This window comes from Xiphophorus couchianus, chromosome 2, assembly GCF_001444195.1.
Source record: "Xiphophorus couchianus chromosome 2, X_couchianus-1.0, whole genome shotgun sequence".
Taxonomy (NCBI): domain Eukaryota; kingdom Metazoa; phylum Chordata; class Actinopteri; order Cyprinodontiformes; family Poeciliidae; genus Xiphophorus; species Xiphophorus couchianus.
The window spans coordinates 21783612-21811295 of NC_040229.1; the positions used below are offsets into that span (position 1 = coordinate 21783612).

Genomic DNA, 27684 nt, shown 5'->3' on the forward strand with positions numbered 1-27684 from the left:
TTTAGTTTGTTAATGCAAGCTTATCGACTTGATTCTTGTGCCTTTTGTGATCTCATCGACTTAAATACATGCAAAGCAGATTCAGAATATTTTTTATTCAGTTTCAAAATTCATTGTGTATTTTGTAAAATCCTTCAGTGAGAATCCATACTTCATTACTCAGCTGTGAACTTCATTGTCGGCGTACAGTTGGTAAAAATATGGCTGAAAAATATCTTTAAAGTATAACACTGTTTACTGGGCCCACAGTTCCTCATAAGTGTGACTAAAACTTGTAATTTAAAAAACAGATACACCAACCAAGACTCTGTTAACAAATGTTTATATCTTATTGGATTAGAAAGTGTTGGAGAGAATGCACCTGATCCTCCTTGTGTCATTGTTTATCCTCACCTGACCTCCCTAAGCCTAATCACAGTGAACTCAACTTGACCCATGGCTTTTTTCCTAACCGTCCCTGTCCAGACAGTTCCTCTTATATTGCAGGAGTAATTGCAAATCATTTCATTCATTCACCCGGAGGAATCTCCCCCAAAAGGAATGACACGCACATATCCAATCACACCTCAAGTCTCTTTTTGGCCGTGTTTCCTGGTCAGTATTTAGTCTTCCTCTCTCTTCCCCCGTTTAGTGCGTATCTGCGGCTGGATTCAGTGACCTTGAAGCGTCTGACTAGTTCCTGCTTTTTCCGAATACATGAACAACTGCTATATTATTCTCAGCCATACTCACTCCCTCTTCCTCACTGTTGAAATGTTGATGATTCATGCTGCCAATATTTGCAGCCCTGCAGCTGCTGGTGTGCAGTTAAAGGATATGACTGAATAAGTCATCCTTTTAGCTTTAATGTTCCTGTCTGTGGTCCCGTCTACAACACCCTTCCTGTCACTTTGGTTCAGGTGATAACCATATCTTTCCATTCCTCTTGTCATCACCCCTCCTCACTTTCCAGTAAATCCTTAAATTTTGAATAATTAATTTACCCCCTTTAGAGAATCTCCTTTCCCAACAGCACACCTCCCTGATGGATCTCTAAAAGGTCCTATTGATGGAGAAGAGGTCAAAATTGTGTGACCAAAGCGATCTGTCAGTTTATAGATTTGATGAAAGACTTGTAGATTGTTTTGTGATCTAAATCTCTTTACTACTAAAAGCAACAATGGGCAGTATGTGAACTGTCAGTTTGAAGACAGCTTGTAAAATAAGTGTACACTTTGTCCCAGTAGAAGACTATTTATATGAATGTACACTGCTCCACCTGCTGTTTCTGACTTGTTCCTACACTTGTTTACTCTAAAATCCTTACTGCAGTCAGAAAACAGATGGGCCATGAAAGCCATATTAATTTGGCACTTTTAATGGTTTATTTAAACTGTTTTTATAACATTTATTGTCTTCAATAATGATTGAATGCAGTAGTTTTGATTTATTGCAAATGTTATTTCATTCAAATGGGGTTAACTACATAAAGCACTGATTTTTGTATCATTGCCCTATAGCAAGTTGAATAAAGAAAGATGCTTGATGGATTTTACCTTCTTATTTGAAATGGGAGAGGTAATTTTAATTGGTTCTTTTTTGGAATGAATCCTGCTTTTAAGCATAGTCCATACATTTCCAAAAGGTTTGACACCAGGGACATTTCTGAAGCATTGTTAGGCTCCTTTATCCATTTCCAGAACCCTTTTTCTGATTTTTGTTCTGTTGAAACACCCAACTATGTCCAGGCTTAAATCACTGAAAAGCTCACCGTCAGATGGCAGTAATCAATTGCATTGTTCAACAACAACCCAGCATCCACCAAGGCTAAAATCAAGCATGGACTGCAAACTGCTGGTATGTCAGTATTACTGTTCTCTGTGGAAGCCAGTTTAGGATCAACAGGGCAATAGCGAGCGCTCACCAAGAAAGAAGTGCATGCTCCAAAATCAACTCTTTATAGCCTGATTGAAATTTCCAGATACCAACCTAGATAAGCCAAAAACTTTCTGGCGAAATGATCAGTCGAGAACAGATGGAGCCATCTGGTAAGAATGGGAAGGAGTACGTTAGTAAGAGTCAAAGGGAAACTTTCAAGCCTAAGAAGAATCTAGCAGCTATAAATTATGTCGGTATGCACAGGGTTTGTACAGGTGTTTTGCTTCTGAAATGGCCTTGACCTCAACCTTGTAAATGTGTGGACTATGTTAAAAGCAGCATGTGTGCCGGGACAACAAGCAGATTAATATGACTGCCATACTTCAGATCAGAAGCTTTTTAGTAAAGTGTGGGTTCTCTGCACAATTTGCAAAGGGACATTTTTTTCAAATGTTAGTTGGGGTATGCAGCCTTTGTGGTTTGGAGGGGATCCAAACAGGTTATATTTGAACCCCCCAAAAACCACTTCTCAAATCATGTCTATAAATTATGCAGTTTTGCAAACATATTGCCAAACTTTTGCTTTCCAGCTAGAGTTCAAATCTTCTTTCTCAAAGCCCTCGTGTCCTTTACTTCCATCCTTATTATTGCTTCTTGTGTAGCAGAGTGATGAAGCTGCTTCTAAATCCTAATGATTATGGCTCAGACAGCGCTCGTTAGGCAGATGTAAACCCTCAAATTGAAGCTATTTGTCTTGGAGAAGTGATTAGCGGCTGAGTAATTCACCTCTTGTTCATCACGGGGGACAAATTGAAATTATTGATCCTATAAACTCCAGTTTCCAGATATCATGGATGTAATATTTTCATTTGCGACCTTTTCAGGGAATACAATACTAACTGCCAAAGTCTGTATAATAATATTAACAGTTTTAAAATAGAAATGTAGATTCAGTTTTTAATGTCTTCTATAGTTAGAATTACATCAAATTAAATATAACAGCTACTACTGAATATTTCTCTGTTACAGGTTATAAAAATGGTAAGCTAACTTCTACACTTGGTTGAATGTGTTGCAATTTCTGCCTTTTATGAGGTATTTCAAATGTCTCCAGGGAGAAGATGTAAAATTGTTGCCACCTCATGCATTGTGGTGGGAGTATAAAGGAACAGGCCCAGCTCTCCGTCTCTGTATTACAAATACAAGCCTGTTAGAATAAGTGTTGTTTTGCGTAAGCTGGTCCAGGTTCAGACAGAGGACAGACGTACTGCTTCAGCAGCTGCAGCTTCTTCCATGGAGCGTGTTTTAGTGCTCTGATGAACACCAGACGTCCCTCCTCTGGCTAACATCCAGGCTCGCTCTGCCCCCTCTGTAAAACAACCTTAGTAGAGAACAGAGGGGAGTACTACAAAGTGAGATTAATGGGTTAGAAAGATTCCATAAACCTTAACCAAAACATTTTAATGTTACAAGGCAAGGTCACTGGATGAAGTAACAGAGGGGATAAATTCGAGTCTGTTTTTATTTTGATGATGTCACATTTGATATCAAATAAAACGCCACAATTAAACTTATTGATTTGTTTCTTTTCTGTCTCTCACTTCTACTCATGTAGACATAGAAAAAGATCAGACCCACCAACTCGCCGGCCCCCGGCCCGCCCCAGCAACGTCCACTGCATGCTGCATTCGTCCCAGCAGGGCCATGGAGTGACCCCGGAGATGGGCTCTCCAGTTCTGGGCCACTTCAGCCCACGGGACATGCTGCGAAGCCACAACCACATGCCGATGGACAGCCCAGAGCGGCGGCGGCGCACCGGCCACGGCAGCCTGACCAACATCAGCCGTCACGAATCCCTGAAGAAGATGGAGAGCCCGCCAATCCGTCGTTCCACCTCTTCAGGCCAGTACACGGGCTTTACTGACAGCCATCACCACCACAGTGGCAAGCCCCTGGACCCGGAGACCATCGCACAGGTCAGCGCGGGACGAGCGGCGACCAGACCGCAGCTCCCTCCACCATCAAAGCCCTGCCCCGCCCTGTAAAAACATAGTCAGTCCCTGTCTTCTGCTTCCTCTGGCTGCTACTGTGTCTGTGTGCTACGTACACGCAAACTATTAGCTTCACAGGCAGACAGCAGGGGGCACAGCTTGGCATTGGGACTCCTTCAGTAGAATTTCTGTAGTTTATGTCTTAATAATGAAAATCATTGCAATCTCTTAAAATATCCATTTCAACACAGTAGTTGAGTTTCTCCGTTTGTGTATTTGTCTATATTCATAAATATGAATGGTGCATTGATAAATGGCAGTTATAGTAAAGTTCAGAGACCATTACTGAGGTCACAAAGAGCTCTTGTGTTTGTGCTAGGCTGTCTGCCTGCCTACTGTGAAAATGCTCAGATGATCATTTTATTCATCATCTCTGCATCTCCTATTGTAGAAAGTCAGCATGCAGGATATTTCCTCTAGCTCTATGCATGCATGGTAGAAAGCGTTCATGGTGTTCTCCTTATTTATTTAGAAAGTTTTCCTATTCAGCTGTGTTAATACTTGTAGCTTACAAAGGTTAAATCCATTTCCATCTACAATATTGAAAACATATAATGAAAAGCAAAAAGAAAATACATGAGCATAAAGCAGGAGAAAGTCAGAAGAATTAGTAGTAGTAGCTTGGAGGTCTAATATACTAACACCTTCCCCATGGATTTCACTAAAATATTATGACTTCTAGTGGAAAGTCATAATCTAATTTACCATATCTTCAAAATGTTTAGGTTTCTTGTTCTAAAATTTGTTAACATTTGGCCTTCAAAATATGTTTTTGTTCATATGCCAGCCGTTTCTGTTTCAATCATATTTTGTCTATGAACACTTTAACTTTCTCCTTTGTAAGTTAGAATTATCCTACAGATAGCTTTTAGGTTTTGATGTATAGATTCTGTTTCTCTTCTGGTTCTCTCCAAAGTCCTCACCTCTCTTCCACTCTTTGTGTGTTGCAGGACATAGAGGAAACAATGAACACTGCCCTTAATGAGCTGCGTGAGCTGGAGCGGCAGAGCTCAGCTAAGCACGCCCCTGACGTTGTGCTGGACACCCTGGAGCAGCGGCAGACCGCCGGCAGCGGCGGAGGCGGTCCCACTATGGCAAGTTCAAACGAGTCCCTGAGCCCTATCCACGGCGTCATGCTGAGGTCGACGGCCAACACTGAGCCACCAATCCGCCGCAGCACCAGCTCCTCCAGTGAGGCCATGAGCACCTTCAAGCCCATGGTGGCGCCACGCATGGGAGTGCAGCTGAAACCTCCTGCTTTGAGGCCCAAACCAATGGTCATGCCTAAGTCCAATCAGGCCCCGCAGCCTCCTGCTGGGTCTGCTCAGGACCCTCTAGATAAATCCTGTACCATGTAAGCTCTGGGAAATAATAATTTTTAAAAAAGAGATGGAAAGCAAAACTCTCACCCAATTCCTGGGAGTCTCTGTCTGAACTTTCACCTGTGTCGTCAATACACAGAAAAGAAGAGGACAAGATCCAAGAGATCTTTGTAACCTTTCCAATTATAAGTTGTAGTTGCAATGTACATTTGTTATCCAAGCAAATTGTTTGCGTCAGTAACATGCAGTTTTATGTTAATATGCTTAGGTTACCATCTACCTTACAGTATAAGGTTATTAAAAATGAATTTGAACAACAAATCACAGCATCTTCCTTGGGAATTTAGATTTAGTTTGGTTTACAAGTAACAAAGAACTAAAGCAAGTTACTTGTAGAGAAGCCTGAAGAGAGAACTGCAGTGACCACATTGGCTAAAACAAGAGGATTATTTCTGTCCGTACCTGGGAGTGCCCTTGAAGACGTGAATCCCACCAACGGTTTTACAGGCTAAACTGGAAATGTAACTGATTTTAACTTTCTGATGTTAAAACGGTGCTGGACAATAAACTGCTTAAAAGGTTGCCAACGTGTGGCTCCGCAACTTATTTATTAACGGTACTCTGTTAATAAATGAAAAGTTTATTGAAACTTGTACCCTTCCTTTCGGTAGCATGTAAACCGCAGCTTTTTTTCATTTTATTTTCTCCAAGGTGTATGACCAGTTGTCTTACACAGAGGTGTAGATTACGCCTCTTTTCTGTGCTCACTCAGATTGATGAAACTTTATTGTATCAAGCAAGAAGAAAGATGGAAGAACTGGATAAAACCACTACTTTGTTGTGAACCTGTATGCTTCCAATTTCTGCATCTATACCTAAAACTGTAAGTATGCCTTTGTATATGTGTCAACCCTGAGTGTGAGCGATGACTTCAAACATTTTATCACACAGTGTGGACCACATGTCATAGCCTTCTGTATGCCTTGGCTTTATCTACCCAAAGACTTGTGTATAAGTGAAAGCATGGATGTTGAACCTCCACATTCACTGATGTGTTTAGACTTAAGGCAGCATCTTTGCCCGAGTTTCTGCCGGTAGCCATGGACCTTATGACTGTTAGTGTGAAAGCCTCGTCATACAGCCACCCTCCTCATCTTGCTTCTGTCTGTGAGGGAGGCCAACAGTTTGAGCCTTACAGTCTGTTCTGTTCAGGTGAGCATGTTATCTATTGCTTTTGTTGTTGTTGTTGCTACTTCATTTGGACTGGTATTATTACTTCTGTGCAGATTTATGAGTTCAACTAAATGACATGGAACAAGAAAAAAAAAAAAAAGAAAAGACTGCACATTGCTTTGCTCCTGAACAATAATTTCTAAGATGAAATAGCCTCAGAAATTTGTTTGTGCCAGACTCTAGAAGTTCTGTATGTTCCAGCCTCTGTAATATAGAAACAATCGCTGGGTCCACGTCATTTGTATGTTATTATACACGGATCAAAGCTGGTTTGCAAGAATAGGAAATGCTCTCTAATAGCAAGTTTACACCATCTTTGACTTGACTAAAAAATGTGTGTGAATGGATCAAAAGTTAATTTCTGAATTAATGATTTCATTATTTTTATAATCGTTTTTGTTTTCTGTTTGATTTTGGAGGGTTAAAATCACTCGGCGCCTATGTTGTAGAAGACGTAGGTATCAGTATGAAGCCAGTTGTCGGTGTGTGTGTTTTGTTTTTTCTGATCACAATGTAACAAGATCAGCAACAAGATTCTGTTAAGCTGTCTGTAAACTTTAAACTAGTCTGTTCTGTACATCAGTAGTATGTACTTGTGAAAAGTGCCTTTGAAAATGTTTAAATGGAACTTTAGACATTCTGTCCTGTTGTGTTTTCAACTTAGATGCTGCAGTTTTCAATAAATGCAGTGTAGCAAGTAGAAATGGATTAAGACTTAGTTTCCCAAACAGCTCTATGGCAGATATAATATTAACCGGCTTACACATTGTGACATTGCACTTTTATGTATATACCTGTAAATATGGCATGTAACATCACAACATCTAAAGTTCTTTCAATGGAGGATTTTTTTTTAATAAAGAAAATAGTTTGTCGAATCTGAGGTGAATTTGTATTTATTTACTTTTATCTTAAATACTTTCAGTGCATTTATAGGACATGACTTGGGGAGTATTTGCACAGGTCAGACACAAACATCAAGACATACAAAAATAAAACGTGTTTGTCGCACATATTTTTAATTCAATTAAGATATCTGCAAAGATTTAACAAAACATTTGTTAAATGTGATGTTTAGATTTAACAAAACATGTAGGCATCATATCAGCCTGTAGACACTTGCTCCATTGTTTCCAGAAGCCTGAATAATTTCTTCTATCCCTGATAGGTATTTTGTTTACCTAAATACAAAGAAAGAACCACAGATAACATTTATGAGTTTTCAACCAAGCTCCTGCAGGAGAAAACATAGCAAACCACTTCTTCAAGGTGTTTACCATGCGTTCTGACTTCCTGCAGCAGATCCCGTCTTTTTCTTAAGCAGGAGAAAGAAGGGAGTCGAGAGTGAAATGTGGGAGAGTGATAAATCAAAGAATGGCTATTCTGAAACAAGGAAGAACACATAAACTAACACACAGGCCCTTTAAGGAGGATCCCTAGATTAGAAAGCAGCTGCAGCTTCAAGGTTTAGGGAAAAAGCAAAGTTTGTCTTTCACACGGTTTAACAGATTCTTCCTCCCTGGGGTGTGAATACTAAACCTTTAAATGAAAAACAAAATAGTAACTACTTATGTAAGAATGATAAAACATAATTATTCTAACAATACCTTAGGAGTATTACAGCAAAAGCTTTAATTGTATTTTTTTTAAATAAGGACGATAACATGAATATATCCATATACTCTTCAGTGAAATTGGAAAGGTGAGACGACCACATGAGATAAACATTTGGCTTCCAATTGACAATCTCGAAAATTTGAACAAGATTCTAAATATAAATTCTACAATTATATTTTTCATGATCGTTTCTTTGTGGGAAAACTACATTTGAATTTAAAAGAAAAGACACAAAAAGTTAGATCTTCATATCCTTGCATTGTTTTTAAGCAACTTATCCTGGCTGGTAAAATCAGCTTTGAAAAAGTATCACGTTTTTGTGATTTCTAATGATATACTTTTACTTCATTGCTATCTAGATAATCATTTATCTGAAGTACTGTCTTCTGCTATGCATGGGAGCTTTACTGAGATCTGAGGATTGCCATACCGACTTCCAGCCTCAGCGCTGTTTGAAGGAGCGAGAGTGCCTCTCTGTCTTCTCCACTCTCTACTGTGTCTTCAAGGCCATCTAGTAAAAACAGAGACTGTGTTGTTTTGGACATAGTAACACAGCAGTTCCCTCCCCTAACTTCCTTTCCTCCACCCACCCAGTCAGACATGTTTTTGTACTGAAAATAAAATTTTGATTATATTAATTACGCATGGGACAGATCCAGCAGATCGTTACTGGGAGTCATGGTAAAGCCGGGTAGGGCTAAAATATATTTACCTCAGCAATCCCAACTTTTCTCTCCCAATGGTGAATGCTTTGTAGCAGCTTCTTGTGCTTTTCCGTGGTGAAAAAATACTCGCTGATATCAGGAGCGTGATAATCTGTAAGCTCTTTGCACAGGAATTGGTTGAGCCCCTCTGCCTTTAAACTCTTCTAAAGGAAGGAAAGAAGTCAAAAAGAATATATTTTTATACTAATTAACAAAAGAGTGAATTTTGTTTGATTTCAAAAGAATCAAAAATTTATCAAAAGTATTTCGTTTTCAACTTCAACTGCTACAAAAATACGTCACTTCATAGTTGCTGGGTTTTACAGTCATATTCTTTAAATTAGAGTATTATTGAAAAGTTCAAATATTTCACTAACTCAATTTATAAACTTAACTATGTTATATAGATTAATTCAAATGAAATTTTGGGCTTAATGAAAAGCATGTCTAATACCTATTCAAGGACTGTTTGTTTTTTTTTCTTTCAAAAGGTACTTTTAGTTTAACAAACGAATCTTATCCGAATACATAAGCCAATTTATTCAATACGGCTTCAAGATTTCAGTTCTTCAAGTGTGATTATTTTTTAACAACCTTCTTTGCACGTTTTATCTGATCCTCAAGTTTTGCAAGCAGTTCCTTTCTTTTAGTGATTTCATTGCTCAGCTCTGTGGACTCCAGTGTTGAACTCTGCAGCTTCTCCTGTTCCCAAATACACAAACAGATGCAGATTTGACAATAAAGGTAAATGTTACTGTTAAAATGTTCTATTTTACACATAAAGCAGATGGCACCTTTTCACATAAAGTTACCTTGTGTGAACTAAGGAGGCGCTGAACTTTAGAACTGTTGTGTTTAAGTTCATTTAGGCTTTTGTCCATTCGGGGTTCATCGTACTCCTGGAAAAATATCTATTGGACAGAAACATCTAAATTATTTTCCAACAAGCAAAAGTTATGCAATAATTTAATCAACTTGAGGCCTTCTTACATCTTTTGATACGTGACATGTTCAGAGTTTCTTCACATTTCTCGTGTAAATATTTCAGCTTTTTCCAGACTCAACAGTTACCAGTTACTTTTGTTAATTTTAAAATATAAGAAAAGATACATGGGAGAGAGGGATGGAAGGGCACCACAAAGAACAGACAGAAAAAAGGAAGGAAGAATAGGGAGAAAGATAATCGCTAGAACAAGCACAGGAGGACAAAACAAAGGAAGGATAGACACAGGGAAAGTATGATGTATAGAAAGAAGATAAGAGCTAAAGAACAACCTTTATTCAAGGGATTCAAGTCTTGGGACACAAATACAACCTTTTCCACTTCTGCTTTAATATACTCACTTCTTCCTCCACCACAAACTCTGCTTTTTTCATCTCTTTTTTCTGTTGGAGCTGCTGCAGGAGCTTCATCACTTGGACTCTCAATGCCTGATTCTTCTGGTGAAACTTTTCTAGCTGGGTGACCTGTTATAGTTCATTTTAGTATTTGCAAGAACTTGATTATTGAAGCAAAATAGAGATAGATATTTGAGAAAATAATAAATAAGGATTAAAAAAGCAAAACAAATTAAATGAAAGCGAATGGTATGGTATTATTATTAATGGTAATATTCCTGACATTTTGTCATATACAGAGAAAGGTGCACAATTAGTACAAAAGTCAGTTTGCACGGCTTTTTTACCAGCTGTTATACCGTGATTTTGTTAAGATTATAAATGCAGAAATATGTGAATAAGTAGTAGAAATTGCTTGCTAGTAGGAGCATCTGTTTTTGGAAAACAAAAACAAGTATAAGGATACAGAAACTGTTCAAATAATTTTCTTGCATGTGCTGATATTATCTGACTGAAGCCCGATTTTACCTTTGATTTGTCTTCAATGTGCTGGAGAACCATCTCTGGCTCCTTTACTTCCAGAAAACTGCCTTTCATAGGTTTTAAGAATCTGCGTTCAAAATCTCTTTTGGCTTTCTTGATCTCAGTTGAACGCAAGTCAGCTTCTTTTATGAAAGACTGGAAAACAAAGCAGAACCTCTGAACAAATGTCTCTCAAGAATGTTCATTTGTGTTTGAAAAAGCTTGTTGTAACCTTGTAGTTGTCCAGAATTCTCTCGTAGTACGCTTTAAGTTTTTCCTGATCAGCCTGTGTCTCAGTTGCTTCTCTCTGTGCCACATAAAGTTTTTGCCCCAAGGTCAGAAGCTGGAGAGGCTCTGATAAATTGTACTGAGGCCTCTGCCTCCTCTCAGCTCCCTGAGGAGACACACAAAAACATAAAAAGTCTAATGCAACAACATATTTAGATTTTGGTGGTACTTCCGCAAACCAAGCAGGTCACTGCAACACCATCCTAAGTCTAAAATCATATTTTTATATTTAAATAACTCGGGTAAAATTATGGGATTATACACTTATGACTTCCTGGGAATAGTGCAGTTTGCTACTGTTAGGTAAATTGTATATATTATTATCAAATATTTGTTGTTTCATGTGCCTTTATAATGTTCTTGTCTTATATGCCTTTATTTGTTTCATCTTAGCATAAAGAATGCTTCTGTGTTGTTGAATTACTTTGATTCCTTTCTCATACTTCAAAAACAGTGTCTTTTCAAATGTTATCGATAATCGCACAGATTTTGTTACAGCAAATAACAACTTATCTACTCTGTAACATTACCACGTAAAAAAATAAGTCGTACAATCAAACAGTCTAGTATTCTCTCGGTCACTGATAAGCCGAAATAGCATGAGCCCTTCAATTAGAAGAGATTCCTTGTGATGTTTGACTCTGACACGCAGCAGCTCATTTGGGTTTGGTTTCTCAGACACAAAACTGGTAAAGTGAGGGCCTCTCTGGATCTTTCTGCTAAACTTGATCCCATGGTTTAATGCTCTACTTGTGGAGACGAGTACTGTATTAATGGTTTGTGTTTTCATAATGCATTTGCTTTTTTCTCTATGAAAAGCATGGGTTTTCTTACCCTACCATCCATGTTGGAGCCTTGTGTTAATTGCAGACCTTCTCCCCCAGCTTTGGACTCCAAGTTCGGAGGATCCAGACGACCAATGAAGCGTTCAAACATGTCATTTTCTACCAGGAGGGCTATATTAGAACACCTATGACAAAGAAGGAATTGTCTTTATTTTAATTATACATTGGATATCCAAGGTAGATTTCTGTTGATAACATAAACACAAACAAAATTAGTAAACAAATCTGCTTATCTTGTGACTTAGACGCTATAGCAAAGAAGAATAGCTGGACTTTACTTTTTAACCAGTAAAGTTTAAAAATAAAGTCCTGTATGTGTATATAGAAAAGTATTGAAATATAATTGGCATAACTCAAGTGTGCAATGTGGTGAAAGTTGGCTTAACATTGAAGTCACTTCTCTAAAGTAAAAGCTTTACACAGCTTACTTTACTGTGACTGTGTTGGCAAGTAACACTTTTGTAAAAGCGTTCAAAGTAGATAAAGAAGTGATTACCGTTTTCTAAGCATGTTTTTAATATTTTTACTATTAGATAAGCATAAAACCCTGCTATCTAAGAATTAGCAGTCAACAGGTAAAGACATAAAACTGGTACGTCAAACACTTAAACTGTAACTTGCCAAGATCTTCTAAATATTTTATATTTTTACCTCAGTTCTTTAACTTGGTTGTGAAGAAGTTCTGTCGGTTTATTTACTGGATATTGTTCTTTTACTTCCATCAAGAGCTTTTCCTACTAGGTTGCTAGGAAAGAAAGCATTTAAACAGTGGTTGCTATGACTTCACGTAGCTTAGCTATGTTGACTTCACGCACTGACGTACTGACGTAAAGATCCCAATTAAAGATTCACGTTTTGAATTTGGTCTCGACTTTCAGATTGACAAGTATTATGTAAAGCGAAAATAATTTTATTGTTTTTTTTACGCTGTTCTCTCACACCAGACGATTTTCATCTTAAAAAAAGAACATTGTTGTAATCATTATTACATTTGTTAAGAACACCTACTGTCTCATCTGTTGCCAAGTTGTAATGCAGATGACAAATGTCAGTAAGAGACGGAAGAATGTAACTGTGAACATGTGTTGTTAAAAATAAATAAAAATAAAGTTAAAAAAAAAAGAACATTATAATTGGTCAGTTTTGGGAACACGTCAGTCTTGCGGTTGTTTTGTTTTTTTTGTCCCTAAAAAAAAAAGAGTTTCGATATAAGTTTCGGTTTCAGTTCTTTATAAATGGGCCTGTCCATGTTGTTGCCTCAAGTCCGCTGTAAACAGTTTCCTTGAGTGATTATTTGATGCATCTTCTTTCGGGATGGCATCGACTAGTGGTTCAAAATTAGTTTTCAAGATTCTGTGCGATAATGACGGTTGTTTAGAGGTAAGGCAGCTGAACGCGAAGCTCGCACAAAACAGCTTCGGAGTTAAAGTAGCGAACCTCCGTTCAGTTCTTTTCGACGACGGTAAAATTGCGATTCGGGAGGGCAGACAGCGGGTTCCTGGGGGTAACATCAGGCCCGACAGTCTGGTTGTTGCTAAAACCAGTTTGAGGCTTTGCCAGAGAAAAGCTGGGGAATGCGGACATTGTGATGGTTTACACTTGTGTAGGTATTTTGTCTGCGGAGGCTGCACCTTTGGGTAAGTTTCTTCTGTATATGTCAGCTGTTTTTAATATAATGCTTGTGGCATCTCTGAGTTATTTAAGTTAATACATTAGATGCGGCTTAAACTCAGTCCGAAGGTCTTTTACTTATATATGACATTGAATGAGAGGCACGGAAACTCAGTATTGCCTTAAAGAAAATCATTACTAGATTAAACTTGGTGAAAATGTAAGTTTGTGAAATAAAAAACAACAACATACAGTTGAATGTTTTATTATTATGTCAATACATTGAATCTTTTAAAAATGTCCTGTACAATTATGAAAACATTTAAACTGTCAGATTTAGTAGACGACCAAAAGTGACATCTAATTGGGCAACTTGCACATCATCATGTGTGGATCAATCTCATTGTCCTTTGCAGTATAGACTGCAGAATCAACATCATAAAAAAGTTACTATGATATGATTTCTGAAATTGTTTTTCAACTTTAATCATTTAACTTCCCCTTTATTTCATCCAGACGTTGGAAGCATTTAACATTATTCAATCACTAGAAATTTTTTTTTTTTTAAACCCTAAAGATTATTTTCAGTACATTAGAAAATGTATTTAAAAATTATTTTTCTTTCAATTATTCCATGAAAAGCATCTTAACTCATCAATTACATCGACTCATTACAGATGGAGTAATTTATTTAGTGCTTGTTTCTGTTAATGCTGAAAATTAGTAACAATTTACCACAGATACTGAAGATAGACAGATAGACAGACAGGCTTCGGTTTGAAAACCCCAGAATGTGTTTTGATTGATTGAATTAATTAATTAGATGAATTTGTTTATTCAATACAAGCAACTTCTTTAACTGGAAGACCTTGTATCATTTTAGACCCAAGTGTAAAAATCCACACAGTTTGGCTTCTCCACACAACGCTGATCTTTTGCAAAGATTTGGTCTTCAGGATTTGACAGAGAAACAACTTTTCCAGCTTTTACTGCAGAATGATCCTTTCCTGCTTCCTGAGGTAGGCATTGCTGACTAAAATCATAATTAAAACGATCTGACATTATGCTTGACATATTTAAATATTATTCTCTTCAATGACTTTCTACAGGTCTGTCCGCATTACAACAAGGGTGATGGTCCGTTTGGCTCCTGCAGATACACCACCTCCTGCACAAAGCTCCATGTCTGCCTGCATTTCCTCCAGGGTGACTGTAGGTATGGCTCAAGATGCAAGAGAACCCATACTGTTCAACAAGGAATGAAGCTTTTCAAAGGATTCAGTCAGGAGAATATTCAAAACCTTTACAAGATCTACAGGAATAAATTCATCATCAATGGACAATGTGGACAGCACGAGACTCCAGCTGCTGCTGGTCCAGGTAAGTTTCTTTAAAGAAATTATGAATTTTGACATAATTTTTCTCTTGATAATTTCTCTCCTTCCTTTTTTTTTTTGAGGATTATATGACTTGTATATTTGTATCTCCTGCAGTGCTTCCAGAGGTGACATTCAGTCATCAGCTGCCTTCCCATCAGCCTCCACAAATGAGTCCTAGAAGCCTCACCAACTCTGTTGGTCCTTCAAAACCTAACAGTGAAGGTGAAAGGAATGAGATCTGCCTCTATAATATTCGCAAAAGCTGCAGCTTCAAAGGTACCTGCTGCTGGTTGAGCTGACCCGTCACACCTGACGTAAATTTAATCCCTATGTAATGTTCTAAGTTGAGTTTTCTATTGCAGAGAAATGTGTGCGTGTCCACTGGAACCTACCGTACAAATGGGAGGTGTTACACAGAGATGGTGTTACTTGGAAGGACTTGCCTTGTATGGAAGAAATTGAAAAGGCATACTCTGACCCAACCTGCAACAGTAGCTGGGATCCACTGCTGTCTACGTTGGGAATTCTCTCGAGTCTGAATCTTGGGTAAAGAGAGACACAAATGTTCACTATTCAGATTGCAGCTGTTTAGTGTTCTGTGATACATACAGAGTCTAGCAAGTACTCCGATGTTGTTTTGGCTCAATTTTGACACGCAAGACGTAACCGCTAAAATCCGGTTTAGGGTTTTCAAAATAAAAGATCTGGAAGTAGTTCTTTTATTTCTTGCGCGGCCGGTACCAGTCCGCGGATCGGTGGTTGGGGATCACTGATATACGGAATCTACTTTCCTTTCAGATCTGCATCTAACATTAAGCAGCATGTTGACTTTAAAACGATGACCTACAAAGAGTCTCCAGTTCGTCGCCTGTCCACGGCTTCTTCTGTCCTACATCCGCCACACTTCATTCTCACAACTCAGTGGATTTGGTACTGGAAGGAAGACAATGGTTTATGGATTGAGTATGGACAGGTGATTGGAATATAACTGCAGTTAAACTACGTATTACTATTATGATTAATGGACGACTTTACAAAATAGAAACTCTCGTTTTTCTACTTGTATGCATTTATAAATAATTTCTTTTAAAATCTTTTGGTTTCAGTTAATTCATCCTTAAAGTGCAAACTGTGATATTTGACATATTCTTATTTCTCATTATACTTGCAGAGAAAAAAAAACTACATTAAGACAACTGCAATACCATATTGCATAATCTGGTACTGTCAGTCAATACTGGGTTTCAATTCTCCTTTGTCTGTTGATGCTAATATGTGCTGCAGATGGTGAAACATTAAACATTGAGAATAATTTGCTTTAGGAACTGTTTATTATTCTCAACAGACTGTCCTATTTGTTGCATTAGACTGTTGCCAACAGAGGCACAGCTATGTACTTTCTGAGGTGTAGGCAGACACATTATAGCACAGCACACAGCTGCAAGACAACAGTGACCTGTCATTTTACTGTTAACTTAATCTAACCGGAAAATTTACAAGCCTCTCTTTGATAGACGGAAATGGCATACCTGCTGTGTGTCAACCACTTTGAAAAGCATTTTTCAAATGCATCTTTATCCTGGACAAAGGATAAAGTCCCTTGAGGGACTGTCCACATTCATTCATAGCGATGAATGAGGACAGCATCTGTAGCTCCATGTCATAAGATGACAATATGAGTCAGATGAAAGAATATGATCGCGCATTCTTAATTAGGAGTACGTTTTCTATCATCATTTTGGCGCCCCTTATAGCGCGGCGCCCCAGTATGTTGCATATAGTGCATACCCACTTTTTGTGCCACTAATTACCAATCAAAAATCACAAGTCTTTATCTATTATCTTTATCTATTGTTATTTTTACTTTATTTCTGGTACTTTGTACCAGTTCAAGATTTTGATGTCTATTTATCTATCAGCTGATTTATAGTGGTCGCTGATGTGGCATGAACACTACATTTCTATCATTTTTATTTTCAGTCAATTCTACACTTTGATGTATTTTTATGTTTGTGTTGTTTTCAGGGTGGAGGAGACACCACTGTGACTTCTGAAACTCTGGAGAAAATGTACCTGGCAGACAAGGATGCAGAGATCACTTTCCAGGCAGGCAAACATCAATACACCTTGCATTTCAAAGGTGATGAAGGAAGCCAGACAATGTTTCAACAGAATTTAAAATATAAAACTAAGAGAGAGATCCGAAGGAGGCCTCGCTTTGTGTCACCTCAGGATGTGAATGACATCAAGAGGTATTGTGTTCATATGTCAAATTCCTGCTTATACAAGTTATTTGTACTGTATGAAGATTTTTTTTTAATCTTAATTTATTTGGATATTTAATTTTTTATTGATCTTGTTTATAGTGGACCATCACACAGCTCCTGCTCCTCCACAGCTGAACATATTCCACCCCACTGGGACAAGAAAGCCCTACCTGATTTGAGTTATAAGGTATATTTAATGTATAGCCTCTATTTGACTCTGCTTGACGGATTTCATTATTAAACAAACAAGTACCCCTTGCCTTACCAAGGCATGTACTTTCCATGACCTTCCATGACATGGTAAGGTCATGTTACCTTACCAACATGACATTTTTCTGTCATGTTTCAGCTCTTGCTCCTCTCCAGAGTTGATCCAGATTATAAAATTGAGGAGGATTTCAGACGCACCATGCCTTGCAGTAGAATTGAAAGCATCCAAAGAATCCAGAACCCGTCTTTGTGGAAAGTCTTTCAATGGTGATACACTTTGAAAACTTGCCCTATCCAGTGATAAAGATGAAGCCTGTATCACGGCTTTTAGAAGAAGGGTTATTACATGGTTGCTCATCATTTTGTCATATTTATCACTTAACTTTTGTGCTGCATAATAAGTCTTGTGCTTTACTTCAGGCAGAAGGACCAGATGCAGAAGAGGAATGGAGGGACACGTGTGGATGAGAAACTTTTGTTCCACGGCACAGAAGAGAGCCTGGTCGACGCCATTTGTGATCAAAACTTTGACTGGAGGATGTGTGGCGTCCACGGAACAGCCTATGGGAGAGGTATAAAAAATATATTCTGGTGATATAATGATCAAATCAGAGTTGGAAAAGTTACAATTAGGAATAGAAAAAGCATTGTAACTTTTAACTACTATTTTCCTTTCTAGGGAGCTACTTTGCCAGAGATGCCTCCTACTCAGACAGATATTCTAGAGTCCGAGGGAGTCTGAACAAGATCATGTTTGTTGCTCGAGTGCTGGTGGGTGAATACACAAAGGGAAGGAGCAACTACGTTCGACCACCACCAAAAGCAGGAAGCAAAGCTCTTTATGACAGCTGCGTTGACTCTGAAAGAGACCCCAGCATATTTGTGGTCTTTGAAAAACAGCAGATTTATCCAGAGTATCTAATCAAGTACAGATGAGAAAACAAATGCTTTAATTCCCTTTTGCTAAAGGGAAATAAAACATAAATACAAATGGGACACTTTTTAGCTTGCTAAAGTCCAATACACATAAGGGAACATTTTGCTGGGTATCTTTGTTCTGTCCAAAGCATGCAGTTTGGCTTTCTTTGTGTATTTTGTACTTACTGCTCAATAGCTCTTTTTTTTCCATAACCTTAGGTGACTACATGTCTGTCGGGAGTTTGCCTAAGTAAATAGTCTTTTGTAAATATTAAGTAAATATTAATTTGTCCAGGAAATCACAAAAACACAATTTTGAATTTGTTGCTCCTTAGTGCTGTAGGCAGTAGCAAGTATATGGGCATTGGGCAATCTTGTATTCCATCTCTTCATAACCCAAGTCCCCCTGAAAGTTATGCACAAACTTTCTTAATTAAGACATTTTCATTCAAACCAAAATGTATGGAGAAAACACAAGCTTACTTGCCTTTACAAATATCATATTTCAGATGAACTGGAAGCCAAACGTATATTGTAGAGAAGAAGCTTAATTATTATTCACCATACCATGAATGGTTATTTAAAAAGAGGATTTCAAAAGCAAAGTGTTTTAGAAAGTATTAATACAGAGAAATTGAAACCTGCATGTATCCTCTTGCAAAAACCAAATTATTTTTATTCCTACCTAGTAGATGTTAATCTCTTTAAACACCTTTACAAACCTCGTAAGATATAGATGATTTTAATATCAAAATGAAACAAATGTTATGCTTAATCTTTTAAAGACAAGCTGTTTAAAGTGTCAAAAGGATGGACTTATCCTATCCAAAGTGCTAATAAACTTTTCCAGGAGTGTTAATCTTTCAAAAAATTGAAAGTACTGACACCTGTGTTCTTTTGATCCCCCTGAGATATCTTCAATTTCATCGCAAACAAAAGTATAAATGGTATCTGTTCCTTGGCTTCATGGAAATTAAACATTTTCAAAAGAGCTTCATGATGAACTGTTAGCAGACTCACTTGTAGCGTTAAATGTGACACAAAGTGCTGCGAAGGCCTATTGTAATCATAGTGTTTATTATTAAACACTTAGTAAAGATGACAAGCACTATGATTATATATAGTGTTTAATAATAAACAAAAAAAAAGTGAAAACGATCATTCACAGGCTTCATTACTGTAAGGTGAAGTTGCATCAAATTTTCCCTAACACATCCCCACTGTGTGACAAATGCCATATTGAAGAAGCCACCCTTCTCCATTATTACTCTTTGTGTACAAAATGAACCCCATTTTGGTCTGGCATATTCAAAACTTTATCAGATATGTTGCATACAGAGTTGAGGCTGGACCCACTTCTGATTGTACTCTGCGTTTCTGTTCAGCTTTCTAAATTTAATAAATGCCAACAACAGTTATTATCTTATGCCTTTATCATAGGAAAAAAGCTAATGTTGATGTTCTGGAAAAAATCAGAGGTTCCATCGGTTAAATTGTGGCTGGAGGAACTGGTAAGGCTCTCTCATCTGGAAAGAATACAGTTTTCATTAGCAAATAACTTAAAGCGATTCAACAGAACTTGAACCCCTTTGGAAATATATTGATAACTCTATTTGAAGAGAATTTGATTTGATTCTCGGTGTGATAAGATGCAAGTCCCAGGGAAAGGGGAGGTGGGTGGGTCTTGAGAATGTCCCTGTTTATTTACATCACTTTAGTTTTGTTTTGATTTTGTATTGTCTTTATGTTTTATGTTCACATCAAAAAGAGGACAAATTTGTATTGTTGATGTTTCAATTTTCATGTCTGATTCCTCAATAAAACTGTTTGCCAACAAAAAAAGTGAAAACCCATGTTAAATATTCTAATATTACGCAAAAATACATCACCGAGTGAGAACCAAACACCCTCCCGTCATAAGTTTCGTTTTCCTTACTTCATAAAAGAAGGCGTGTTGTGAGTATTTGGGTCAGGTCAGCTGTAGCTCTAGTCGAAGAGCCATTGTTAGGTCAGACTTCTTTCGGAATGGCTTCTAAGGATTTAATTATTAGGGTCCTGTGTGACAACCACGGATGTTTGGACTTTGAGCAGCTGCTAGAACTCGCCCAGAGCAATTTCGGCTTTGAGGTGGCGGATCTGCGCTCAGTTCTTTTTGACGACGGAATAATAGCGATACGAGAAGGAAAAGAGAAGCTCACCAGCGGTTATTTAATCAGGCCTGATAGTCTGGTAGTGGCAAAAACCAGCCTGAGGCTTTGCCAGATGAAAGCTGGACAGTGTAACCAGTGTGATGGTTTACACCTGTGCAGGTATATTATTGGTGGAAGCTGCACATTCGGGTAAGTTAACTTGAACAGTAGGTAATTACTCTTTTAACCAATATACAATTCAGTTTAATAGGCTCGATATATTTTTGGGTTATATTTTATGTATTCATTTTTAGATGAAGGTAAGACTTACTCTCAGACTTCCCTAGAAACTTTATTTAAAATTTCGCCGACTTGTGCAAAACCTTAACACTTTAAGCAAACGGCACTGTGATCATTTGTACTTAGCACATTTTTTGGTTAAATATAAAACCGATGAGAAAACAAGGCTTTGCTAAACAACATCTGGAAGTTTGCCAATCAAGGCGCTAAAAATAGAGTATTGCATTGACATGGGTGTGTCATGTGATTTTGTTTTCAAGGAAATACTTCTAAAAGCTTTCTCATAAACTAACACTTTATTAGTCGCACTCAATAAGTAGTCTACCAGTAAGCAGAGACAGATAAACGTAAAAATATTTTTACTCGTCTTTCCCTTGTGTGTTCAGATAATTTCACCATGTCGTCCAGAAGAGGGCAGTGTTTAACTGCCTTAGACATTGTGTTCCTTCCAAAACTGCGTAATACAGTGCCTTGCTACAGTTTTCACACAAATTTAAGGCGTTTTGATTTAGCTTTGTATATGTTTAAGTTTTTCTGGTGTGAGTTATTATTGCCACATAAGTTATTTGCTCATGTGTAAGCAGCCAGAGGAGCTCTACTAAATTGGAGTGAGGCCTTAGCCTCTTTTCAATCCCCTGAAGGTCATGAAAAATAACTTGAGTATACTAGAAGTAAAATGCTATAGTATTTTGTTGTTGGAATAGAAATAGAATCTCCACGGTTTAGAATGCAGTGGATGTACACCACACTATAGTTTATCCTGTTTCTTCTACTTCTTGCTAAAGATTTTACGTGTATGTATTTGCTATCTGCAGATTTTCTTGAATACTTTTGATGGAACTGTAATTACTGTAAAATTGTTTTTCTTTTTATAACTGAACTGGGTTGAGTCATATTAGGAGTAGAAGACATATGTTTGCTCAACGAAGGATAAATAAATAAATGTGTTAATCTATTTTAACCTAACTCCCTGTCCTCTCTGGTAGAAGTAATATTACAGCTTGTGTGTGAAGAATAACTACAGCCTGACCTTTCACTGCTATGCAGATGACATGCATCTGTCAATAAATTCCATCAGCCATGAAGCTATTACTTCCTTGAATGTCAGGTATTAAGCAGAGGTTGACTCGTGTTTATCATATTTAAACAAGGACAAAAAATAAACATATAGTGTTTGGGGAAGGGGAAGTAACTGGCCTTAATACTTCTTTCAGCTGCGTTCCCACAGTCAAAAATCTTGGTGTGCTCCTTTACTCAAATTTCAACTTGACAAACAATGTTATCAGGATGAGCTCCTGGCAAAGGCCAAAATCTTTCTAGATTATAACAGCATTGAAATAGCTGCGACTGCTTTATACCTTTGTGACTGGATTATTGCAATTTGCTTTGTTTTGGCATGAACCAGTCTACAGACTCCCGCCATCTCCTAACTCAATCTAAGAAACATGATCACATCACACCAATATTTTAATATCTTCACAGTCTCCCTGTTCAGTTTAGGATTGATTTGATCTTCTTATTGTTTGTTTTTAAAGTTCTTAAAAGAAAAATGTTTCTAATTTACATTTTTAATGGATTAAAACAAAAAATAACATTTGTTTGTTGTTTTTAGAGACAAGTGTAAAAATCCACACAGTCTCACCTCTCACCACAACAGTCGGCTTTTAAGGAGAAAAGGTCTTCATGATTTGACAGAGAAACAGTTGTTGCAGCTCTTAATGCAGAATGATCCTTTTCTGCTTCCTGAGGTAGGACTTGTTGACTTTAGTCAGATGATGAGCAATAAATCTGCCTTGTTACCTCAAAATGTTACACTTTTGATCCCCTCTGTTTTTCTTTAGGTTTGTCCACATTACAACAAGGGTGACGGTCAGTTTGGCTCCTGCAAGTTTGCCGCCACCTGCAAAAAGCTCCATGTCTGCCTGCACTTTCTGCAGGGAGACTGTAAGTTTGGCTCTTCGTGTAAGAGGAAGCACACTTTTGACCAACAGGCACTGAAACTTTTCCAAGGATTCAGTGAGGAAAATATTCAAAACCTTTACAAGATCTATAGGAATAAATTCATCATCGCTGGTCAACAAGAGAAACCAGCTGCTGCATCAGGTTATTAGTTACTTTTATAAAAAAGTGCTCCATTGTTTTTCTTTCCATGAACTGAAGACAGTATTCTACATAATATATCTTAAATGATTCTTTACTTTAGTGCTTCCGGAGGTGACAATCAGCCATCAGCAGCCTTCCCGTGAACCTGCTCAAAACAAACCTCAATCTCCAACTAAGTCTGCCAGCCCTCCTAAACCATTAACTGATGCTGAGCGTAACGAAATCTGCCTCTTCTTTATACGCAGACACTGCAGCTTCAAAGGTATCAACCCATAAGAGAGCTGATGCTTTTCATCTACAGCACTCTTGAGTTTTCACAATTGTTACTTTCTGAACGGTCATTTCTTGTGGATTTTGTCACAGAGAAATGCAGCCGTATCCACTGGCATCTGCCTTACAGATGGCAGGTTTTAGACCAGGATGGTGTGACCTGGAAGGACTTGGTCAACATGGAGGAAGTTGAGAAAGCATTCTGTGATCCATCATGTGAGACGAGCTGCAAAGATCAACCAAAACCTGCTTCATCATTTATGAGTATTTTCAGTTTTCGAAGGTAAAATGGTTACTCATTCACTTCCTGTGAAACTGAACGCCAAAGATATGTGTTCTGGTTCAGCTAAGCTTTGAGAGTAACTACTTTCTTTTGGCAGTGCACCAAAAAGTGAGCCTTGTGTGGACTTCAAAAATATGACATTTGGAGGATCACAAGTTCGGCGGCTGTCCACTGCCTCATCTGTATCAAAGCCCCCACACTTCATTTTAACAACAGAGTGGTTGTGGTACTGGAAGGAAAACGATGGGACATGGGTGGAGTATGGACAGGTGAGTTGATCAAATTCAGTTTTTAAATATCATTAATGTAATGACTGCAAAAATTCAACTCTATGCTAGGGTTGAGCTCAAATTATCAACACTGCTGTTAAAAAGAGGTCCTGCAGTGTGTCACTGAAAGAATTAGCAAAAATATTAAAATTGGTGAAGTTACAAGTCTTCTTGAGTCTAAGCAGAAGTTCAAATTGCTTTGACAGACATTAAAAGGGCAAAGTTAAGTCTGAGTATGAAGCCGAAGTAAAATAATTGTGTTCATTTTAGCCTAAATTGACTGTAAAGTGATAGACTATTAACTGCAAAAGGTTTACTCTTTGTCCTTTATCCTTTAAATCTAACTAAAAAGTAAAAAAAAAATAATTTATAAGTTAACTCTTGAATAAGTTGCACTGTACTGCACTGCAAGAAGGAAAGACAAATGATTAAAGGAATGAATGAACATTTTATTTATATCTTAATTATCCCTTAGTTAGCCTGTCTTTTCAGGCTTACACATCATTGAGTCCTTGGTTTTTGTTGTTTTATATTCCTCTAGTTAATGAGACTAAATGCCTCAGTCTTCTGCTTCACTCGTCCTAGTCCCTCTCAGTCAATTAGTTTCACCCGTTTCACTTCCCAGTATTCAGTCATCCCTGTAAACAGACTTCATAACTTCATAACAGCAAATGTTCAGACTCACAGAAGTGGAATGTATCCCTTGTTGACGCACCTGTGTGTTTCTTATTTGTTGAAGTGAAAATGGAAAAAGACTGAGGGAGGAGCCAGTCTCTCATACAACAGATTGAGACATGCCACTAGATCTCTGGTTAACTCCTTGAACTATGTGAATTCAAGGAATTAACCAGATTAACCATCGGCTACGAAACCACTGGCTACAAACATAGCTCTTTTTCTAGCTACAGCTTTTCTAGATACAGCTTATCTGTATGTGTCTGTCAGTCAAATTTCTCTCACAGCAAAACAAAAGAGGACGGTGGTTGATTGCTGATACCACAAAATAAATTCATGTAACACTGCTACCACTGCATTCTTAATTTGAAGAGTTTTGTCCTTTTTATGAAATTTAATTCTTCATTGGTTACCAATGTTTTTTTGGGACCAAGTGTATATAGGTGTTCCTAATAGCTTTCTGAAGGAAACAAATATTTTAATGCTTACATGATTGTTCTTTCGCTTTTGTGTTTCTTTTAGGATTCTGGAAATTCCTTGATCACTTCCCAAACTCTGGAAAATATGTACATGGCCGACAGAGAAACGGAGATCTCTTTCCAGGCTGGCAAACAAAAGTATGTTTTACACTTTAAGGATGCAGCAGGAACCCAGCAAATGTATCAGCAGAATGTACAATACCAGACTAAGAGAGATGTCCGAAGGAGGCCTCGCTTTGTGTCACCTCAAGATGTGGGGGAGAAGCTCAAGAGGTAACATACACCTGCGTGGATTCTTTGCCATTCTAAGGTTTATGCTTGTACATTGCAGTGTCACTGAGATGATGCCTAATTTCTGTATTTTCTCTGCAGTGAAACATCACACACTGCAAACTCATCCACTGTGGAAAATGTCCCATCGCACTGGGACAAGAATGCACTGCCTGATCTAGGATATAAGGTATTATTATTTATTCATATACCTTCTCTAAATCACTATGGCTATTTTTTTTTCTATGATTTGCTTTCAATATTTCTAATAACTCCACCTCTTTATTTGACTCTCTCTTTTTTTTTTTTACCAGCTAATGGTTCTGTCCAAACCCGCAACAGATTACAATATGATTGAGATGTTGTTCAAGCGCACCCTGCCTAATGCTAACATTGAAAGCATCCAGAGGATTCAGAATCCATCCTTGTGGAAAGTCTTTCAATGGTAAATCACAGGCACTTTAATTTAATGTTTTTGTGGGCAGGACCACTTGGTTTTCGGTGTTATGAAGAGTAACTACTGGTAAATATTTGTGTTTTATGTTTTGTACTTTATTTGCAGGCAGAAGGAGCAGATGCAGAAGAGGAATGGAGGGAAACTTGTAAATCAGCAGTACTTGTTCCACGGGACAGATGAGAGTCTGGTTGATGCCATATGTGAGCAAAACTTTGACTGGAGGATGTGTGGCGTCCATGGAACAGCCTATGGCAAAGGTATCGTAAAACATATATGTGTTTTGATCAAAAGCAGAATCTAGAAGTAGAACATTTCTAATTATTCTTTATTCTCTCTCTGATGTTTTTTTCTAGGGAGCTACTTTGCCAGAGATGCAACCTACTCAGACAGATATTCCAGGGTTGGAGGGAGTCGAACCAAGAACATGTTTGTTGCTCTGGTCCTGGTAGGTGAATCCACGACTGGCAGCAGCAACTATGTTCGACCACCACCAAAAGCAGGAAGCAAAGCTCTTTATGACAGCTGTGTTAATTCCACCAGCAACCCCAGCATATATGTGATCTTTGAAAAACAGCAGATTTATCCAGAGTATCTGATCAAATACAGATAAGTCAAAACATATTTTTCTCAAAATTTGGGTTGAGGGAATAACTCCAGCATAGAATGCTTCACAGTGTAACTGATTGCTGTGATGTTTGGATGAAGATTATTTAAACACTTTAAATAATACAATTTTAAATACTTAGACAACCTGTAATGGGAAGTTGAGAATATTTTTTTTCCTTCCAGCGCACACTTTATCCTAATCTGTGTTTTCTGCATTTTTCTGGGCACGGTCTCTTTATTTAATTGAAGATAACAACTTGTACATGTTTGAACCTCGTACCAGTGAGTACTGTTTAGTGATTCATCAATATTAGGTTAGATGGGCTAAAACTAAGGGAGATGGAGCCTTTATGTTTTTCACTCCAAAGCAGTTTAATTCTGGAACTATGTTTTGCTGACACTGTGGACACTTTTAAATGCATTTGCAAACCTTTTAGTTTTTCATAATTATACTATGAATCTTTTCATTTCTTGTGTATCATGTGCAAAACTTGACTATGTGTTTGCATCAGAATTGGTCAATTACTTATTTTTTTTCTGCATCAATACTTCAAATGAACAGGTGTGTGCTTACTGTGGGTGTTGTTTTCTGTTTTGGGGAGGACTGTAATGTTGTAAATCAGAGGGAGGCATTTATGGAGTAACATTTGATCTGTATTAGATTTGTAGAATTTATTTTTATAGTTGCTGCTAATTAAAGACAATGCAATCTGCATGGATTTTTTATTTTGCACTTTTTATTTCAATATGTTAAAAATATTCCTTTAGAGAGGCATGTTTCCCAGTCCAGCGTAGAAAGAATTTAATATGTTCACAATAACTGTTATTAGAAATATTTTTTGTAATTCTGACCACAAATGTTCGTAGAGAAAAACTTTATATTTTTCTATGTATACAGTTAGTATATGTAGATGTTAAATAAAAATTGAATTGCTGATTTTCTCTCACTTTTTTTGCTCAAGTTATCATGATGAACATAAAAACAGTTTTTGAGTAAGTCGTTATGTGTTTGTTTCCTTAGTATGCTATTTAGTGATTTGCCTTCATCTTACAATTTTTCACATGCAAACAATAAAGCTGTGTTGCAGAAAATAGTATAGTACCCAAAGAACGAGAAGAAAGAGAGAAAGAAAAACGTTTGTTCAATGGATCACTGGATTTGTCATGGGAGTGAGAATTGCAGTGGCTAAAACACAGATAAAAACCAAACAAATGTAATTGAATAATGATGAATAAGGACAAAAATACTTCGAACATCTATTGGGAATATATGATTACTTGTTGGAGTTAGGTGCTTCTCCTGGCTCAGCATTAACAATCAAGTTCTTCATCAGTGTGCCGACAACTGTGTCAACCTGCAGAACCATTTACAGCAGAAAAAAAGAGGAGGAAAAGCTTAACAGTTTGAACACACTCAGTGAAAGGGCATTTCGCAGTGAACTGGAAAATGATATTACCAAGATAACTGTCTTTGGGTTATGATGGTATTGCTGGAGCAGTTTACAGATTCCACAGAGTCTAGTCTTTGTGGGAGACGTAATGACAGCAAACATATTGTGTCCTGGCCAGGCGTCAATACATCAGCAAACAGACGGGTCCTAACTGACAAAACGTCACATATGTTCATAAAACGTCAGACATAAAGACCCATGAAGTGTCACTTAATAAATCTCAAAATAAA

General features: G+C 37.6%; 4 protein-coding genes and 1 long non-coding RNA gene across 13 annotated transcripts in view; 3 read left to right on the forward strand and 2 right to left on the reverse strand.

The window, feature by feature from the left end:
• srgap1a (SLIT-ROBO Rho GTPase activating protein 1a) overlaps nt 1-7341 on the forward strand; it is an 86127-nt gene extending 78786 nt beyond the window's left edge. For 2 of the 4 annotated variants that reach the window (XM_028035013.1, XM_028035019.1), the window contains exons 21-22: nt 3473-3833; nt 4859-7341. In XM_028035013.1, coding sequence (XP_027890814.1) covers nt 3473-3833; nt 4859-5266 — 769 coding nt within the window. In that variant the 3' untranslated portion in view covers nt 5267-7341. Of the gene's footprint in view, nt 1-3472; nt 3910-4858 lie in introns of all 4 variants that reach the window. The other 2 variants (XM_028035034.1, XM_028035026.1) reach the window with 2 other exon arrangements.
• On the reverse strand, nt 1511-22196 carry LOC114155324 (uncharacterized). The gene is made up of 3 exons (XR_003597718.1): nt 20955-22196; nt 16632-16638; nt 1511-1520 (listed from the first exon to the last, which is right to left on the reverse strand). It is a non-coding gene; the product is annotated as an uncharacterized LOC114155324 (long non-coding RNA).
• On the reverse strand, nt 7460-12584 carry cfap263 (cilia and flagella associated protein 263). Of its 6 annotated transcripts, none has more exons than XM_028035100.1 (11): nt 12429-12584; nt 11767-11902; nt 10877-11038; nt 10651-10800; nt 10129-10251; nt 9597-9695; nt 9379-9486; nt 8793-8948; nt 8511-8591; nt 7741-7778; nt 7460-7644 (listed from the first exon to the last, which is right to left on the reverse strand). In XM_028035100.1, the coding sequence occupies exons 1-9, from the start codon at nt 12497-12499 to the stop codon at nt 8571-8573; spliced, it is 1026 nt and encodes a 341-aa protein (XP_027890901.1). In that variant the 5' UTR covers nt 12500-12584; the 3' UTR covers nt 7460-7644; nt 7741-7778; nt 8511-8570. The 6 variants fall into 6 exon arrangements, with proteins under 6 accessions (XP_027890901.1, XP_027890898.1, XP_027890922.1 ...); XM_028035097.1 differs by having other exon boundaries at nt 7741-7846; XM_028035121.1 differs by having other exon boundaries at nt 7741-8591; nt 8793-8945.
• Nucleotides 12991-26722, forward strand: LOC114155248 (protein mono-ADP-ribosyltransferase PARP12-like). The gene is made up of 12 exons (XM_028035047.1): nt 12991-13414; nt 14272-14407; nt 14498-14768; nt 14882-15043; nt 15130-15313; nt 15566-15740; nt 16793-17019; nt 17134-17221; nt 17384-17511; nt 17665-17816; nt 17924-18170; nt 25998-26722. The coding sequence occupies exons 1-12, from the start codon at nt 13092-13094 to the stop codon at nt 26005-26007; spliced, it is 2103 nt and encodes a 700-aa protein (XP_027890848.1). The 5' UTR covers nt 12991-13091; the 3' UTR covers nt 26008-26722.
• parp12a (poly (ADP-ribose) polymerase family, member 12a) lies at nt 20116-26716 on the forward strand. Its single transcript, XM_028035058.1, has 11 exons — nt 20116-20501; nt 22204-22339; nt 22433-22694; nt 22795-22956; nt 23058-23247; nt 23345-23516; nt 24714-24943; nt 25043-25130; nt 25255-25385; nt 25503-25654; nt 25751-26716. The coding sequence occupies exons 1-11, from the start codon at nt 20188-20190 to the stop codon at nt 26005-26007; spliced, it is 2094 nt and encodes a 697-aa protein (XP_027890859.1). The 5' UTR covers nt 20116-20187; the 3' UTR covers nt 26008-26716.
• Nucleotides 26723-27684: the final 962 nt, after the last annotated feature.

What these genes read in the sequence shown, in the direction of transcription:
- cfap263 (XM_028035110.1), bottom strand. Translation starts at nt 12,499, where the DNA reads ATGGAAGTAAAAGAACAATATCCAGTAAATAAACCGACAGAACTTCTT. An exon ending in AACCAAGTTAAAGAACTGAG is followed by an intron (nt 11,903 to 12,428) that starts GTAAAAATATAA and finishes TCTTTGTCATAG; the next exon opens with GTGTTCTAATATAGCCCTCC. An exon ending in GCTCCAACATGGATGGTAGG is followed by an intron (nt 11,039 to 11,766) that starts GTAAGAAAACCC and finishes GTGTCTCCTCAG; the next exon opens with GGAGCTGAGAGGAGGCAGAG.
- LOC114155248 (XM_028035047.1), top strand. Translation starts at nt 13,092, where the DNA reads ATGGCATCGACTAGTGGTTCAAAATTAGTTTTCAAGATTCTGTGCGAT. An exon ending in ATCCTTTCCTGCTTCCTGAG is followed by an intron (nt 14,408 to 14,497) that starts GTAGGCATTGCT and finishes GACTTTCTACAG; the next exon opens with GTCTGTCCGCATTACAACAA. An exon ending in GATGTGAATGACATCAAGAG is followed by an intron (nt 17,020 to 17,133) that starts GTATTGTGTTCA and finishes TCTTGTTTATAG; the next exon opens with TGGACCATCACACAGCTCCT.
- parp12a (XM_028035058.1), top strand. Translation starts at nt 20,188, where the DNA reads ATGGCTTCTAAGGATTTAATTATTAGGGTCCTGTGTGACAACCACGGA. An exon ending in AGTATTTTCAGTTTTCGAAG is followed by an intron (nt 23,248 to 23,344) that starts GTAAAATGGTTA and finishes TTCTTTTGGCAG; the next exon opens with TGCACCAAAAAGTGAGCCTT. An exon ending in CATGGGTGGAGTATGGACAG is followed by an intron (nt 23,517 to 24,713) that starts GTGAGTTGATCA and finishes TGTTTCTTTTAG; the next exon opens with GATTCTGGAAATTCCTTGAT.